Source organism: Zootermopsis nevadensis, unplaced genomic scaffold (genome assembly GCF_977971745.1).
Source record: "Zootermopsis nevadensis isolate Lab colony 2312 unplaced genomic scaffold, Znev_1.0 Znev_ptg000048l, whole genome shotgun sequence".
NCBI classification, from domain to species: domain Eukaryota; kingdom Metazoa; phylum Arthropoda; class Insecta; order Blattodea; family Termopsidae; genus Zootermopsis; species Zootermopsis nevadensis.
Window position 1 is genome coordinate 130,012 of NW_028259180.1, and position 15,215 is coordinate 145,226.

General features: G+C 38.9%; 1 protein-coding gene across 1 annotated transcript; it reads left to right on the plus strand.

Annotated features, from left to right (window-relative positions):
- The first annotated feature begins 5,353 nt into the window (after positions 1-5,353).
- LOC147871555 (uncharacterized) lies at positions 5,354-15,208 on the plus strand. The gene is made up of 7 exons (XM_087360807.1): positions 5,354-5,495; positions 6,619-6,679; positions 8,631-8,776; positions 12,146-12,256; positions 12,669-12,767; positions 14,103-14,201; positions 14,678-15,208. Exons 3-7 carry the CDS (start codon positions 8,750-8,752, stop codon positions 14,891-14,893), a joined length of 552 nt encoding a protein of 183 aa, XP_087216933.1. The 5' UTR covers positions 5,354-5,495; positions 6,619-6,679; positions 8,631-8,749; the 3' UTR covers positions 14,894-15,208.
- Positions 15,209-15,215: the final 7 nt, after the last annotated feature.

Here is a 15,215-nt window from a genome sequence, read left to right on the forward strand (position 1 = left end):
AGGCCCATATGTGTCTCTGCGTTGCTTAGTGAGCATTTTGTGGAGTGTCATTGATACCACGACAGAAGATCTTTTGTTTTTAGTGCCAAATAGACCTCTGCAACAGGAAACCTTTGTCTTGCCTTTTGGTGGTCTGATAAGGGATGGTTATTTTCATATGAAGAGAGAATGGCTTCCTGAAGAAACTCCACAGCTATTGCAATACCCTCCAGAATACCAGAGTGACCAAGAAACCGACTGTGGTTCCTCCCAATAGGAGGCCCATCAGGTGGTCTGTGAATTTCTGTAGTTCACCTACTCCTTGTGCTCTCCCTTGAGATTAAAGATGATATGCGTATGACATGATAAAGATGGTTCTGAGACACCATCCATTTATATCACATGGATTAAAATCTATTATTTCCTGCATTCTATTGCTGAGGAAGGTGAACCTTTCTCCTTGATTTAATATTTGTAAATTTTTGTATTCTGGGTATTCCAGTAGTGCTCTAGGATTGGTGACCAAACTTCTCTATGTTACTTGTTGTGATTAATAAGGCCATTTGCCTTTCCCTGCAGTAGTTAATTATGTCTGCCAACATAGACAGCAGCAGTTTGATTGAGTCACAGAGCAAGTATGCATAACACCCTTGCCATTGGTGTTGAGTCAGGTATATAAATGGATCTTCCTATAGAAGTACAGTAAATATCATGGCTGCTGTGTCAGAGATATACTTGTATGCTCTGCAGTCAATTCTTCACTGAGTTTATGAGTGCCCAGTTTGCTGTGATGCTAGTTAATCTGTAGGAAGGAGAGCCCCATTCTCAGATAACTAAGAAGGAGCCACCGACCCCCTTTGTCCATGCCTCTGAACAGCATAAATACCATCATTGTACACTCTCAAAGCTAGGTAAGTGGACCCCTTTTGGGGAACTTGTCTGTGCCTATCCTCAGACTTGAATTCTGCTGTCGTAATCTCATAAACGACCGCCACAGTGGTCTAGTGGTCAGAACACTAGCCTTGTAATCCTGGGGTCCCGGGTTCAATTCCCGGTGGTGCTCAGATTTATAACTTGTGTTGGGCAAGACCGTGGTCTAGGTATCACGAAGTTTTCCTCCGGGGGCTTCCCCGGTTTCTCCGTGGCATCCCAACAATTACTCTATTCACACACAGAAGAAGGCAATGGCAAACCACTTCTGGATCATCTGCCAAGAACGTATATGAACAGGTCCCAGTCCGAGAAAAGGATGGAAGGATCCTGTTCATATGGACCTGTCGTCAGACAGAACACTAATAATAATAATAAAAAAAATCTCATAAACATGGTAGCCATCTGCACTGGTTTCCCAGGGATCTATGCCACAAATTTTTCTGAGTTCTGAAATTGATCCAGTCTTCACAACTCTCAGTCTGACTCTCTCCCAGTGACTTATCCGTGAAATTACGCCTCAGAGCCATTCCTTAGCTCATTCAAGAACACACATAAGTGTGCTGCTGCTCAAGATAGGTAGGTGTCATGCCTTTCTCTTCAGGAAACACATCAGTTTCCCTCTCCGCACTCTACACCGTCGACCGTGAACTTCCACAGTGATGCCCATGTCCTGATGACCACCATACCTGAGCATAGCCGGTGGATCCATGGCTGCTGACAGCTGGATATCTCCGGCTTCCCTCTGCAATTTACTGACTTGAACAGCAGAGCCCCCATCATTGGTCCCAGGCTGAATCAGCAACAGAGTTTTTCAGTCGAGGCCCTCAACCTTCTTGAGGAAACCTTTCCTCTTTCTGCCCCTCTTATAATGCAAGCCAGCCTGATTATTCTTCTTGATGGTCAGGTTCGAGATACCTGTTTTAGCCTCACCCTCAGCCAGACCCTTCACCAGAGCTCCTAAGAGATTTTGCCACTTCTCTGCATGAGGAGAGGATAACCATGTTTACAAATTTGAGAACCCTGATAGGTTGTTATAATGGCATGCATTATTATGTTTTGCAGAAGTCCAGCTCGAGTTCCAGAGATTCCGATCCCTATCGAACTTAGAGCCCCGGCTTGCAAGAGCTTTGAAAGAACTGAGAGTCGTGGAGGAGGCAACTTGCCTGTTAGAACTTGCTTCTGATGATCCAGAAGGGATTGAAGGACAACTTAAGCGTTGCACGGTATGAAAACAGAAAATTGTGATACAGAGCACGAGCAGATCTATATTATTATGGACATAATTATCCAAGACACTCAGTGTGTTTGTTGAAATTCATAGAGAAGCGAGGGGGACATTAATTCAAGTACCGTAATAATTCAGAGCAAGAAGATGGCTGACCGTCTTCGGAGATGTTGCGAATGTGTAGACTGGTAGATATTGACCAGTGTTTCAGAGGAGCATGCTGCCTTCATTATCATACTTATTACACTGATGATGAAGGTAGCAAACTCATGTACGTATTGCGAGAACATAGAATCTCAACTCAGAGCAGTTTCCTTTCTTGTGATGAAAACTGCGGATAAGAACAGACACATTAGTGCTGTTCCATATCCTCATTGAGTTCTTTTTAACGTTTTGTGACTCGCTAATTTTTATAGTGAGATGTGGTTTGCGCCCCATCTCACTTTATTTCATTCATAGCAATAATTTGAGCTGCTTAATGCTAGACGAAGTTAGTACCACGACGTGTTGAAACGACAGAAGACTCGATTACTATCTCATCTTCTGATGCAATTGTACGCAGGCCACCACCATGTAAGATTAAATATTAAGATAAATTTAAAAGATACCTGAAAAAGTATAAACAATATTAATACGAGTATGTACACCCCATTTGATTTATTCAGAATTTAAGGTGCATACTTAAAAAAGTTTACCACACATATTCTAATAGTTTCACTATGTTTTAATATAATTTGTAATATACAGCTGACTTTCAAAACGCTGTGAAGTTGACTCAGCACAAATATGTTTCCAGTATATTTTTTAAACAGATTATTTTGAACCCAGATATAGTATAATGATTTTTATTTATAGTTACAGATGTAATTATCAGACATAATTTTTACTGAAGGGAGATTTAAGAGTATTTCCTTTGCTTCATCATAAAGCAGCATTTCATAAAAAGAAGTTTCTACGGACACAAGCAAAGCTTTAAAATGCCAGCCCAGTTTTTAAAAATTTGAACATGTTTCATAATTATCACAGATACTTTGAAATGTAATCTGAGGACAGGAATGTTGGGTTGAATTCCCCTTTGTATCGTCACAGATAAAAACGTGAAAATTTTTAAAGCACTGTTAAATACTGCAATTTGTATTTTGAGTCTTCTGATTCCAAGTTGCACCAACATAACTGCTATAAATTGGCTCTGATTAATCAGAGTTCAATTGGAGAGGGCATCCACATGCACCGAAGAAACGTATCGATCAGTAACAAACAAACTTCGCCAAATAATCTTTATCAGATGAACAAGAAATTGCAGTAGGAATTCAAATTAAATTATAACCTATAATAACCTTACTTAAAGCAATTAATTGTAGCACATATGAACTAAAACAAGGAAGGTTAAAAGAATCAGGCCAATTGAGGAGGGCATTTAAACACAAATTACTTACCTTACGTACATTTATGCCAGGCGCTCTCGTCTAAAACTTCTTTGCAGATTATTATTATTATTATTATTTATTATTGACTGCAAATGGGTTTATACCCGGTGGCAGTGTCCTACAATAACATACAAAACAATGAGACAGAACAGAACAATGAGATACATCAACACAATGAGACAGAACAAAACAATAAACAAAAGGACACAACAAAAACAATAAGACACAATAAACAATGAGATACATCAACACAGAGACAGAACAAAACAATAAACAAAAGGACACAACAAAACAATATGACACCCAAACAATGGGATACATCAACACAATGAGACACAACAAAACAATAAACAAAGGACACAACAAAAACAATAAGACACAATAAACAATGAGATACATCAACACAGAGACAGAACAAAACAATAAACAAAAGGACACAACAAAAACAATATGACACACAAACAATGGGATACATCAACACAATGAGACACAACAAAATAATAAACAAAGGACACAACAAAAACCATAAGACACAACATACAATGAGATACATCAACAGAGACAGAACAAAACAATAAAAAAGGACACAACAAAAACAACACATCCCACTCAAAATCAACCAACTCATAAATTACAAAACCATCCAACCTCAAGTACTTAACTTAAAAAAAAGAACTTAATACCACCTAGACATAAGACAATAACTGTAATGTATTACAAACGTCATGAACTGATGCACTCACACAACAATACAATGAGACACAACAATACAACATACCACACTCAAAATAAAACATCTGACACACAATAAAAAAACACACATCCACTAATTAATCACAATACTTAAGAGTAGAATATAAAGTCCGCTCTCAGTACATGAAAATTTTATCCCAAAGAACTACAGCCCTTCATCACTTGGAGACTAAGACACTTCACTTCACTTATCACCATTTATTCCCAACTTAATAACCCTTAGCTTGTAACTACTTTTCTGACCCTCTTTCTAAAGGTGCCTAATTTACAGGGGAAAGACTCTAGCACGCCTGGAGGTAATTGGTTCCAGCTTCTTATGGTCCTATTTACAAAGGAATATTTGCCTACATCCGTTCTTTGTTTCCTAGTCCTAATTTTCCGAGTATGATCGTCCCTGCCCAGGTAGCATGGCTTTAATAATCTATCCTCTATCATTTTCCAAGCCCGGCCCCCCGTGTATGCTTTGAAAAGGGCGCACATTCGGGCTATCAATCTACGCTGTGCCAATGTTTCCCAACCAGATTCGTTCGTGAAATTAGCAAATTTAGCCGCTCTCTTCTGCACCCGATTTAGTGCTCTTACCTGTCCTTCCCTGTAAGGGTCCCAACACACAGCTCCATATTCAAGTATCGGTCTCACTAGCGACGTATAAGCTAAACGTTTCGTATTGTTATTTCCCTTTTTTAGTATACGCATTACGAAATGGAGAGCCTTCCATGCTTTAATTAGTGTATAATTCACATGATCTGCCCAGCTCAGATCACTGCGAATAAGTATTCCTAAGTACTTAAAGCTATTTGCCTCTGGAATTAATTGATCCCCAAAAAAGTAACTCAGCTTATCCTTCACCCTAGCTCTATTGAAGCTGACTGCTTTACTTTTACCTGGATTTATCTTCATTTCATTTTCTACCGCCCATTCCCATAATCTATTCATATCTGTCTGTAACTTATCAATGTCACTACTATCCATTATTTTCCTGTATACTATACAATCATCAGCGAAAAGCCGTATATTTGAATCAATGTTTTTCCAGCAAGCAAACACCGGTCAATGATCGACGATAGAAGACGGATTACCAACCACAGATCGTATATCAATTGCGAAGTGCTCATCCTGCCATCTATGATCAATGTAGAAACAACATAATGATGCAGAGATGCCGGTAGATGAACGAGGTATTTAAACAGAATCACCAAAGATAAAACTAAGGAAAGCTGTTCGTATAGTTGTGCATAAGAAGCATTTCTCACTCTTTTGTCACAGTGTTCACATGATTGAATGCTTTGTTGGGGGGGGGGGGGGCAATAGTTTTTGGGTTTCGATTACTGCATGAAACATTACCGTAAAATGTGAACTGCCATGGAGCAAATGTTTGATGGATATGGTCCCACAAGTAAAGGAATAGGACTTCTTTCAAAAATGGCTTGCACTATATTAGTTTTATAATTACAATTTCTTAGACACCTGCAATCTATGTTCCTCCCTCAGAGAGAGAGACAACGGGCAAAATTATTGTTTTGTACATATTGATCTTTAGTCTCTCAGAAATCAGACGGGAAGTCGAAATATTTCGAACTGAAAATTGTCGAGCATTTCCAGAATATGGTCGCCTCCTGATTTCCTCATGAGTATCATTCCGATTTATTATTGTTGCTCCCAAATATTTAAAATTTGTCACGCTTTTAATGGAATGGAATCAAAGAGCAGGATAAAACCACATCTTACATATTTTTCATTTACACTGACTGTGAAAATGCTCCTGTACTGTCTATAACATAATCTTGTGTCATTTTGCCTCTCATTTATCATTCTGACATCAAAATAAAACAATAAAATATGCAGGTCTGTTATTTCTCCTACCCAATTTAGGGATTCCCCTGTTGTTCCGCTCTGTTCGTTTCTTTGAGCAACAGAAATGCCTGAAGGATTTCTAAATTGACTTCCACTGATGGAACAATCTGAATGACAATAAGAAAACAATTTCATAGATACACGTCATGTAACAGATATTAATAACCAGTAAAACTATTTTACCTCTGCACCTCTTACTGCTCTTATTTCAAATAATTCATTTAACGTACATACAGGAGGCAAATTTGTTATCTTCAGATCTAATACCAGGGCTAGGAAAAATCAGTTGAAAGATTTACTATAAATGAGAAAGTAAATCAAAATGTTTCTCATTTATGGTGGCATAGAAGAGAAATTTACTGTCATGTCGGTCAATCTCATCTTAATTTCCGCTTTGAAAATTCAATTTTGTTTTCCAAAATGCAAGATTGTGGTCTGTGTTTTCAGAGGAAGTGATCCTTGCTGAGGAAAGGGCCACAGAAGAGGGAAAAAATGCACTTGATTGAAGGTGAGTTCAAAACAAATGCACGTTACATTAGTTTTGGTTTTGTAATTATGAAAAAATAAATATTGTAGATGGGTGATTTTCTTTCCAAACACTTCGCAACAACAAAAAATTGTTTGCGTATTAACAACTGCATTATTATCCTGAGTATCTTAGGTTCTCCTTACTTCCACAAATTGTATATCTTATATGTCAACAGAGCTCTTCAGCATCATAATTGTCACACTTGCTTATATGTTTTATAATCACAAAGTAACGTGCGTGTTACACCTTGTGACCGCGCGTTCTGGGTTCGAGTCCCGGTGAGGCACAAATAAAAATAAATTGGAAACAAGTAATAAAGATTTACGAGTTTCACTTGTTACGACTGTAAAGGAAAGAATTATCGCACCGTGTGACCCCCAAAATTCTTGCAGGGGGCACCCGCCGGCTAAAGGTTTTTTTTAATGGTCCACGTGAGCTAGGGCATCATTACTGCCCAAATACATCATTTTTTGTGAAAGTTAAGGGGGAAGTCCTATGACTAAAGGACAGGAAAGTTTTCTTGTGAGGACACTCTTTTCTGGAATTCAGAGGAAGCAACATCCTAAATTGTTTTGTAGCTCGATTCGGCCAGTGGATGTGAATCGTAAAAGAAATAAATTGTGCTTGCAAAAAACTACGCACTTCAGTCTCGAAGCCATTACCGAAACCTTCAGCTTATACACCTCCATGTAATATTCCCTGAGAAAAGTTCCATGCCTACATGAGCAGAAATCCCGAATTACATCACATACGACAAGGATCGACAAGACTGCAACCGAGCCGGGCAACTCCAACAGCAGACGGGAGTGGGACGGTTACAACCTGTTATACGAAACAAGCTTGATTCTTATTTTGACTGACAAATTTTAAGTTTGTCATCTTACTTAAGTATTTGGGTTTGAGTTAAAACAAATTGGACCTGTGCACATATCTAATTATCACTTTAATATCAGTTTGTTTACATTTTGAATATGTTCCTTATAAATATTGTATGACGTGATCTGAAAACCATTTCTCTTTTAATAAGACCAGTGAAAGTATACATTTGTTACGATATATTGCATTTGTTTCACCATCGACAATTATATCGAAGTTACAGAACGTTACTCCACAAGAAAATATGATGTGTTTATTTCTGGTAGTTGTTTGAAGATGATACAGAATGAAATTTGAAAGGTTTCAACAAGTCAGATCTCTACCCCTTCTGCCATGTGCCATTGGCGTCAGTTCCTTTGTTACTCCAGAAGGGTTGGTGAAGTCTCTCAGGCTTACCCTGTTATATTCTTTTGGGGGGTATTCAAAGAAATGTGTCTACAATTTCACAGTTGTCATCAGAATTTACTGAAATGAAGGAACAGATATGTAGTATTTGTGCAGACATTTGAATATGTATCCTGTCACTAGAGGTGCCCACGTATGGGAACAATTTCAAATTTTCATGTTCCAGAAATTTAAATTAAAATTAGTATTTCTCAAGAGAATGGCATAGCAGGTGCAATTGGACTTTGTTATAGAGAACTTGCCAGATGAAATGAAATGCTACCATCAGGACTTTGCTCTCTTTGTCGAATCAAAATTGAGGTTAAGTCATTATTCTTTGTTTATTGTCATTAACATGTAATTTTCAGACTTTGCTTGCAGGACTGAATTTTGAACTTTTTCTCCCAGTGATTTAAAGCTGTTTTATATTTAAGTATATCAGGTGTGACAGATCATAAGATTCTACTGCATTTCTTGTCATTAAGAGTTAAACTCTTGTTACAGTATTGTAGTTTATTTATTAACTAAAATCTAAATTGCATTATAATAATTAAATCAATTTGAATTTTGGTTGATCTGAATACAGTATACGCTTACAGACACAAATTAGTGATCCGTAAACGTGGATTTAATCGTGTTTGTTCATTTTATAAATTTATACTTATCGCAGGTGCTGGGAACTCTTTGGTCACGAAATAGATATGACGAGTGAGTTTATTAAGAAATCGCTTGCAATGTCCGAGCGGAATGAGTATGGGATCCATGACTTACTTTTATACTACCTAAAACATGAGCTGTCAGATGAAGACAACGAAGGTTTGTAATTACACAGGCAATTTTACACGCGTATTCTTAAATCTACTGAATTTGAATCGCCGTGAATATGAGGAATAGACACATTGAAGGTAGGATTCAGCTCCACACGTAGCAGATGGATTTTAAGGGGAAAAAAAAATATAACTGGATTTAAGTTCTGCATGCTACCCTATAATTCCAGGCATTTACTTAAGACTACAGACACATTTGTTTATTCCTACCCATCAATTTCACACACAGAATCAACATAATTCGCTGGGACGATACGCTACAGACTTGTTTATAATTAATAATCTTCATTGATAGAAAGGGGATCTGGGGGTAGCTGAGTCAGTATAGACTTGATCCCCAACATGGACAAAGGGTTTTTCCTCCTCCGAGGGCTGCCTGCCCCTATCTAGTGTCGAGGTTAACGCCAAGTGCCTACATGGTGTGTAGTGGGGCATAAGAATGATAATAATACAAAAATAAAAGTTGCTTATTTAAACATGGACTTTCATGGTTTTTCTCCAAATTTTCTTTTTACTATCGATAATTATTTTCATAACTCATTCAATTAAATCAGTCGAAGCGGTATAATTTTTAGATAATATTTCCATAAAGACTAATTAATTACAGAATGTATTCTGGCCAGAGAACAATAATTTTGATTTGTTCATTAAATTTCTTCTATTCTACCTGAGCATTTGTGGGTATCTAAGGTTATGTTTGTCCCTAAAGTTTGGGACTGAAAAATGTAGTCCGACTGATATTACGCAGTGATGAGCCTGGCCACTATTAAAAAAATTGTTGCCTGCTCGCAGTAAGTCGAGAAAAGTTTGTAATAAATTCTGTGAAATATAAATTGTTTCGCACTAAGATATATTTCATATTCATGTAAGCAGTTTGATATACTTGATTACTTTTTATACTTGGATGAAGTATTTTAGATTATTTCTCTTATCACGGAAGCGTACCGTGCTTATTTTAAAGTGTTAATTATTTTAGTGAAATATATTAAGTTGTCAACACTCCTTAATGGAAATTGGAAAAGCGATGATTATAATAACAGAATTAAAATCCCTATGTAGACGACAGTATGATTGTTTATTGCACAGCTCGGATCATTGTAAACCCTCTCGGCTCTTGTATTCTTCCCTTTTCATTTGTATTTTAAGTTATTAGTCGTTCGCTCAGACATGAGCTGTGGATATGCACGTAAGGGAGGGTACTGACGCTGTCTCCTAGTGATAGTGGGGAACGGAGGAGAACACCTTTCTCTGTACTACTGAACACAAAAACATCAATGCAGACTGAATTACTTACAGCGGCTGAAGATATTTTACAAAGCTTCTATTCCACATAATTCCCCATCATCTTCTTCCTCCCTCTCCTCTCCCTCACTACTGCTACAACTGTTGGTATCACTGCCATCTTGTAAATTAACTGTAATTTGTTCCGAAATGTCGTCAAGAACAGGTTCCAACCGCAAGTAATTCTGTTCGCACTGACGGGATTTGTTGCACCTCGAGGTCCATTCTTCCTTTGTGATGCTACTAAACTTTTCCTCAGCTAGTTTCATAGCATCATCTAGACGGAAACTGACATTCTTTCTGGCGACATATTCTTTGACCAATCCCCATATCAGTTCAATCGGATTCAGATCTGGATGATATGGCGGCAAGCGAAGGGCAGAGTGGCCATGTTCAGACAGTAGAGCGTCAATTTTGAATGTTTTGAATCGTGGCTTACGCAGTTTAATTAGAGAATACAATTCGGGCTTACACATTCCGTCACTGAAAGGAATGCTACGATCTGAAAGCCAGTCGATCATAGCACTTTTTCGAGATGAAGAAGTTGGAGCCGGATTAAGTTGTACGTTATGGTAAGCTGCATTGTCCACTACCAATACCGAATTTGGTGGAAGGTTTGGAATTAACTTCGTTTTGAGCCATCTTTCATAGTTGTCAAAATTCATATCATGATGATAATCTCCAGATTTTGTCCCCGATTTAAACATTAACAAAGCATTTGGAATGAAGCCATTTTCATTGCCAGCGTGTACGATGATGACTCGCTGTCCTTTGGAGACGGGTGCAAGTAGACCTGCATTTGTACCATCACCCCAGGCATGTCCTTTCGTGTGTGAGGAGTGAATGTACGTTTCGTCCATGTAGATAATAGGTCGCCCCTCATTTCTGTAATGACTTATATTTCTCAAATAAGACAGTCTTGCTGCACGAATATCATCCTTTTCGATGAGAACTTTCCTATTACTTTCCGATTTCCTCCACCTGAAGCCTAAATTTTTAATTATTTTCCAAAGAGCCCACTTCCCGCCACTGAAGTTTATCTTTTTCTTAATTACTGCCAACAACGATTTTAAAGTAGGACGCTCGCCTTGTGTAGTGTGAAATTCGTTAATCGTTCTTCGAATTACGCAATTGTCAAAATCATCTACATCTGTTTTAATTTTCCTTCTTGGCCGTTTCTTGTGAGGTGTGCTGAATTCTTTTCCCACTCGTTTATTATGTTCGTACTCTTTCAGAATGCGTTTCAGAGTACTTATGGACACACCAGTAGCTTCAGAAACACGATTTTGTATTTGATTAACGTTAATCACATTGCCGCTGTCCGCTTCTTTCTTCATAAAACTGTAAACACTTATCACCATTTCTCTACTATGGCTGTGTATTACTTTACGTCCCCCTATTTTCTTTACACCTCTGCCCACGCTTTGCATTCTGTTCGTGCTGAGTAGAAACAGCGATGAATATGAAATGCCTATTAAAAATGGGTCAATGTTTTTGAAATGGAATTTACCACACGAAGTGAACTCGGTCGCTTCTGCCTTGTAACTGAGCTCTGAGTTCACCCCATCCACTGTTCGGGGTGGAAATGCACTGCACATCTCAAGGCCATAGCTCATGTCCCAGCAAACAGCCTATACATGTGTGTATCCCCTTTGATTATGATTTTGTTTTCATTGAAGAACTCGCAATCTGGTCGAAAACATTTCTTTGCCTCATTGCGAACTGTCCGTCCAGAAAAGCCATTCCTCTTTGTTTCACTGACGTCATCTTGTTTTACGTTTTACGGCGTCTGTGCACAAATTTCACTCTGAAGGCCTTGCCTTACTTTTCTTATATTTTTTTTCTTCAAAAAACGGGACTTGGGTTGTCTTCGTTGCAGACTGAATCAGTACAAAATCGCGTATTAAAATGTCCTGTGTTTCGCTTGTTCCAAGTGCCTTGCTGTGTTTCGTTAACTGATCGGGAATTTCAGTGACATTTAGCACCAGGGATTGAACGGGAAATGCAAGTAGACCGAAAATACGTGTAACATATTGACCAGTCGAGCGACTTTCATCTTCATGCGATTCTTTTGCAGAAGGAGACGCCGTCCGACGTGCAGCTTCACCTGGCGGCTATCCAGGGTGACGTACAGCTCTTGGGGCGCGTTCTGGACAGCGGCAAGGTGCACGTCGACAGCAGGGACAAGGTACGTATCGCTGTGCCAGGCGCGTCGCGTCGTACGTGCGAGTAGGATCAGAAAATGCCTTGCTATTTTCCAGTAGCTGATGAGCCTGTGTTGGCTCAAGCCCTCTGATGTTGTCTGAATTAAACTCGTTCATGTGCGTCACTGATCGCGAAGGTCGTAGTCCACACAACACCAGTTAAATTCTGGTCTGTGTCAAGGTCGCAGATCGCACAACAGAAGAACGGTCTAATTCTCTATTACGACGTAGAAATGTCTATTATAGTAAGGGCACGTGAACTGTGCTTGGTGCATTCGGTGGAAATGAACAAATGAAGGCAAAGGAAAGAGAATTAATTGTGGCTGAGCGCCACCTAATGAGTAAGTTTAGGAGGAATGGAGGTTGTAGCTACGCTTGGTGTGTGTTTTTACTCAGGATGGCATGACGCCCCTCATCCTCGCAGCTGCCAGTGGCCATGTGGACTGTGTGGTGGAACTGCTGGATCAGGGGGCTGACCCCAAGGCCAGGAGAGTAGTAAGTACCATAAAGGACCTGACTTGTGAATTGTCGGGTGGAATGTGACCATTCTTTTCTGCTGACCCCAAAGGTGTCCATTCTGCTGCAAGGATTTAGAGGACCTCTACAACAGAAGCAGAGCTAAGACTTGTTTTGGCCTGAGCATCAAGTCACTTGTGGACACACATGAATTTCTAAAATAATTTAAGTTCTGTTGGAAAGTTTTTTAAGTCGATGCAATTCAATATTCAGTGAAAATTTAAATATCGCACTGTATGTATGGTGACAATGTGCAGTGACCATGCATTAAGTAAAGAGTCCATTGATCTGAAAGAGCTGGAACTGTTTCAGAGAGTTATCATGTGCAAGATTTATCTCAGGGAGGTTATACATTTAATTATAAGAGGATGAAAGAAAATGTAATTGTGCATTTAGGTTGACAGTCTATCTGCACAACTATTCTTGATTATAGTTTCAATGCTTTTTAAGAATCCACCAGATGTTTCGACCTTAGTTTGTCATCTTCACTCGGTTCTCTTTACGTGTTGGAAATTAATCGGTTTGACTACACATTTTCTGTTGTTGACTTCGTCATGTATTGGACTGGGTCTTAGGAAGCTTATGTCTTTTAGTAAAGTGGAATCTGTAGGTGTGGTTACCAGTGTTAAAGTTGTAGCTATATAATGTTGGATGTTCTAAAACTAATATTGATTCCTTTGTTTTATTAAGAGTTTTGTGATTTTTCTGGTCTGCTGTCCCATATAAGTAAATGTAGCTCATTTTTAGGCCTGTATGTTACCATCCTACGTAACCCCCCCAACCACCTAGCTCTTCCCCTCAACATCAACCAACCTCTTCAGTTAAGCCAAGTTTTCCACCGGTAACTACGCCCGCATAGTCCGCTCTTCTAAAAGAGGCAAGCTGTTTAAGACATACTCCATCACCTGGCGAAGTTAACAACAGAATAAATTAGCAGTAAAATCTAATAATTTTGAACACTTAAAGAGAACCACCTGAAGATGACCAGTGAAGGTAGAAGCATGCAGTGGATTCTAAGTAAACATTGAAACTATAATCATGAATCGTTGTGTAGACAAATTGTCAATCTGACGTTCAATACGCAATACGATGCATCCCCGAAACCTCGTGATTATGCCACTGCAAGATTTCTGTCGCCAATACATGAATAATAAAGATAATAAAGTGCACGAGGAACCTTTATGTTCCGAAATAGAACTTTTCAAAGAATTATCAATTGCCCTTTGGAGTTAGTGAATACATGCAAATTGTGAGACTACTGCTTTAGACATTGGGGTTCGATGCAGCTGCCTGAAGGCGTTTTGTTGTGCTCAGACAGGTACCACTGCACTGTTCTTTGCTGCTCAGGGTGGCTTCCTTGACATTGTTCAAATCCTGCTGGACAGAGGTGCGCCTGTGGATTCATCAAGTATGGTGAGTGCAGACGTAAAAAATAACCTTAATTTGAAATTCTGAAACTTGCTACACATCTCCATGCAGTATAGAACACTGTATTTACCTTTGTAGACTCTGTGATCCTCTCGCATTGTGCTTAGGCACAGGGATACATTTTCTTTTTTACTTTTTACAACAGCCATGTCACCTTCCAAGCTCTTTTCAGTACTATATAACGTTTGCAGCTGAGACAGTGTCATTAAATCAATTCAGAATCAAAGTCCCTTTTCTGCCTTACAAGTGGCTAGTTTCTTGGAGATTCCTACAGAATTATGTATGCACTTTTTTAAATTTATTCCAGTCTTTCCCTCAACCACTTACATTAAACTAACCCTATGACATAATTCTATGATTTTATGCTAATATATTCAGTCCCCACTTAATTTTATGTGTGCCCAAGTACTTCCGTCAGCACTCGGTTTTCATATCACTTCAAGAGGTTTATCTGTGCGCAGGACGGCGGAACTCCGCTGTTTGTGGCCTGCCAGTGTGGTCACATGGACGTGGTCAAGGAGCTTGTCGCTCGAGGAGCGAAAGTCAACAGTCACATGAAGGTACATGTTTCCAGCCCTTGCGCTGTTTGTGCAGATAATTATCTGTATCACCTGCCTAAAAAAACATATATGAACAGGTCCCAGTCCGAGAAAAGGATGGAAGGATCCTGTTCATAATATGTCGCCAACCTCCTGTAAAGGAGACGGTGTAATAAAGAAGAAGTCAGAATTTGGGTATCAGTGCAATGTTTTGTTCCTTCACATACACTGTACTTATTTGAGGTAAAAAGTAGTTTGTAAGATCCTAGAGTTCTTTGTTTCTGCTGCAGAATACTCCTCAACAGAAAACTGTCCTATACATAAGACTTGAAAGGGCTAAAATGAAATAAATTTGGTTGAGTGTGTAAACACATCAGTATGTGGGGTTATTTGCCCCTGTCAAACAGCCACAAATGTGTGTTGATCTTCCAAAAGTAAAAATTAATTCCACATTTGACAG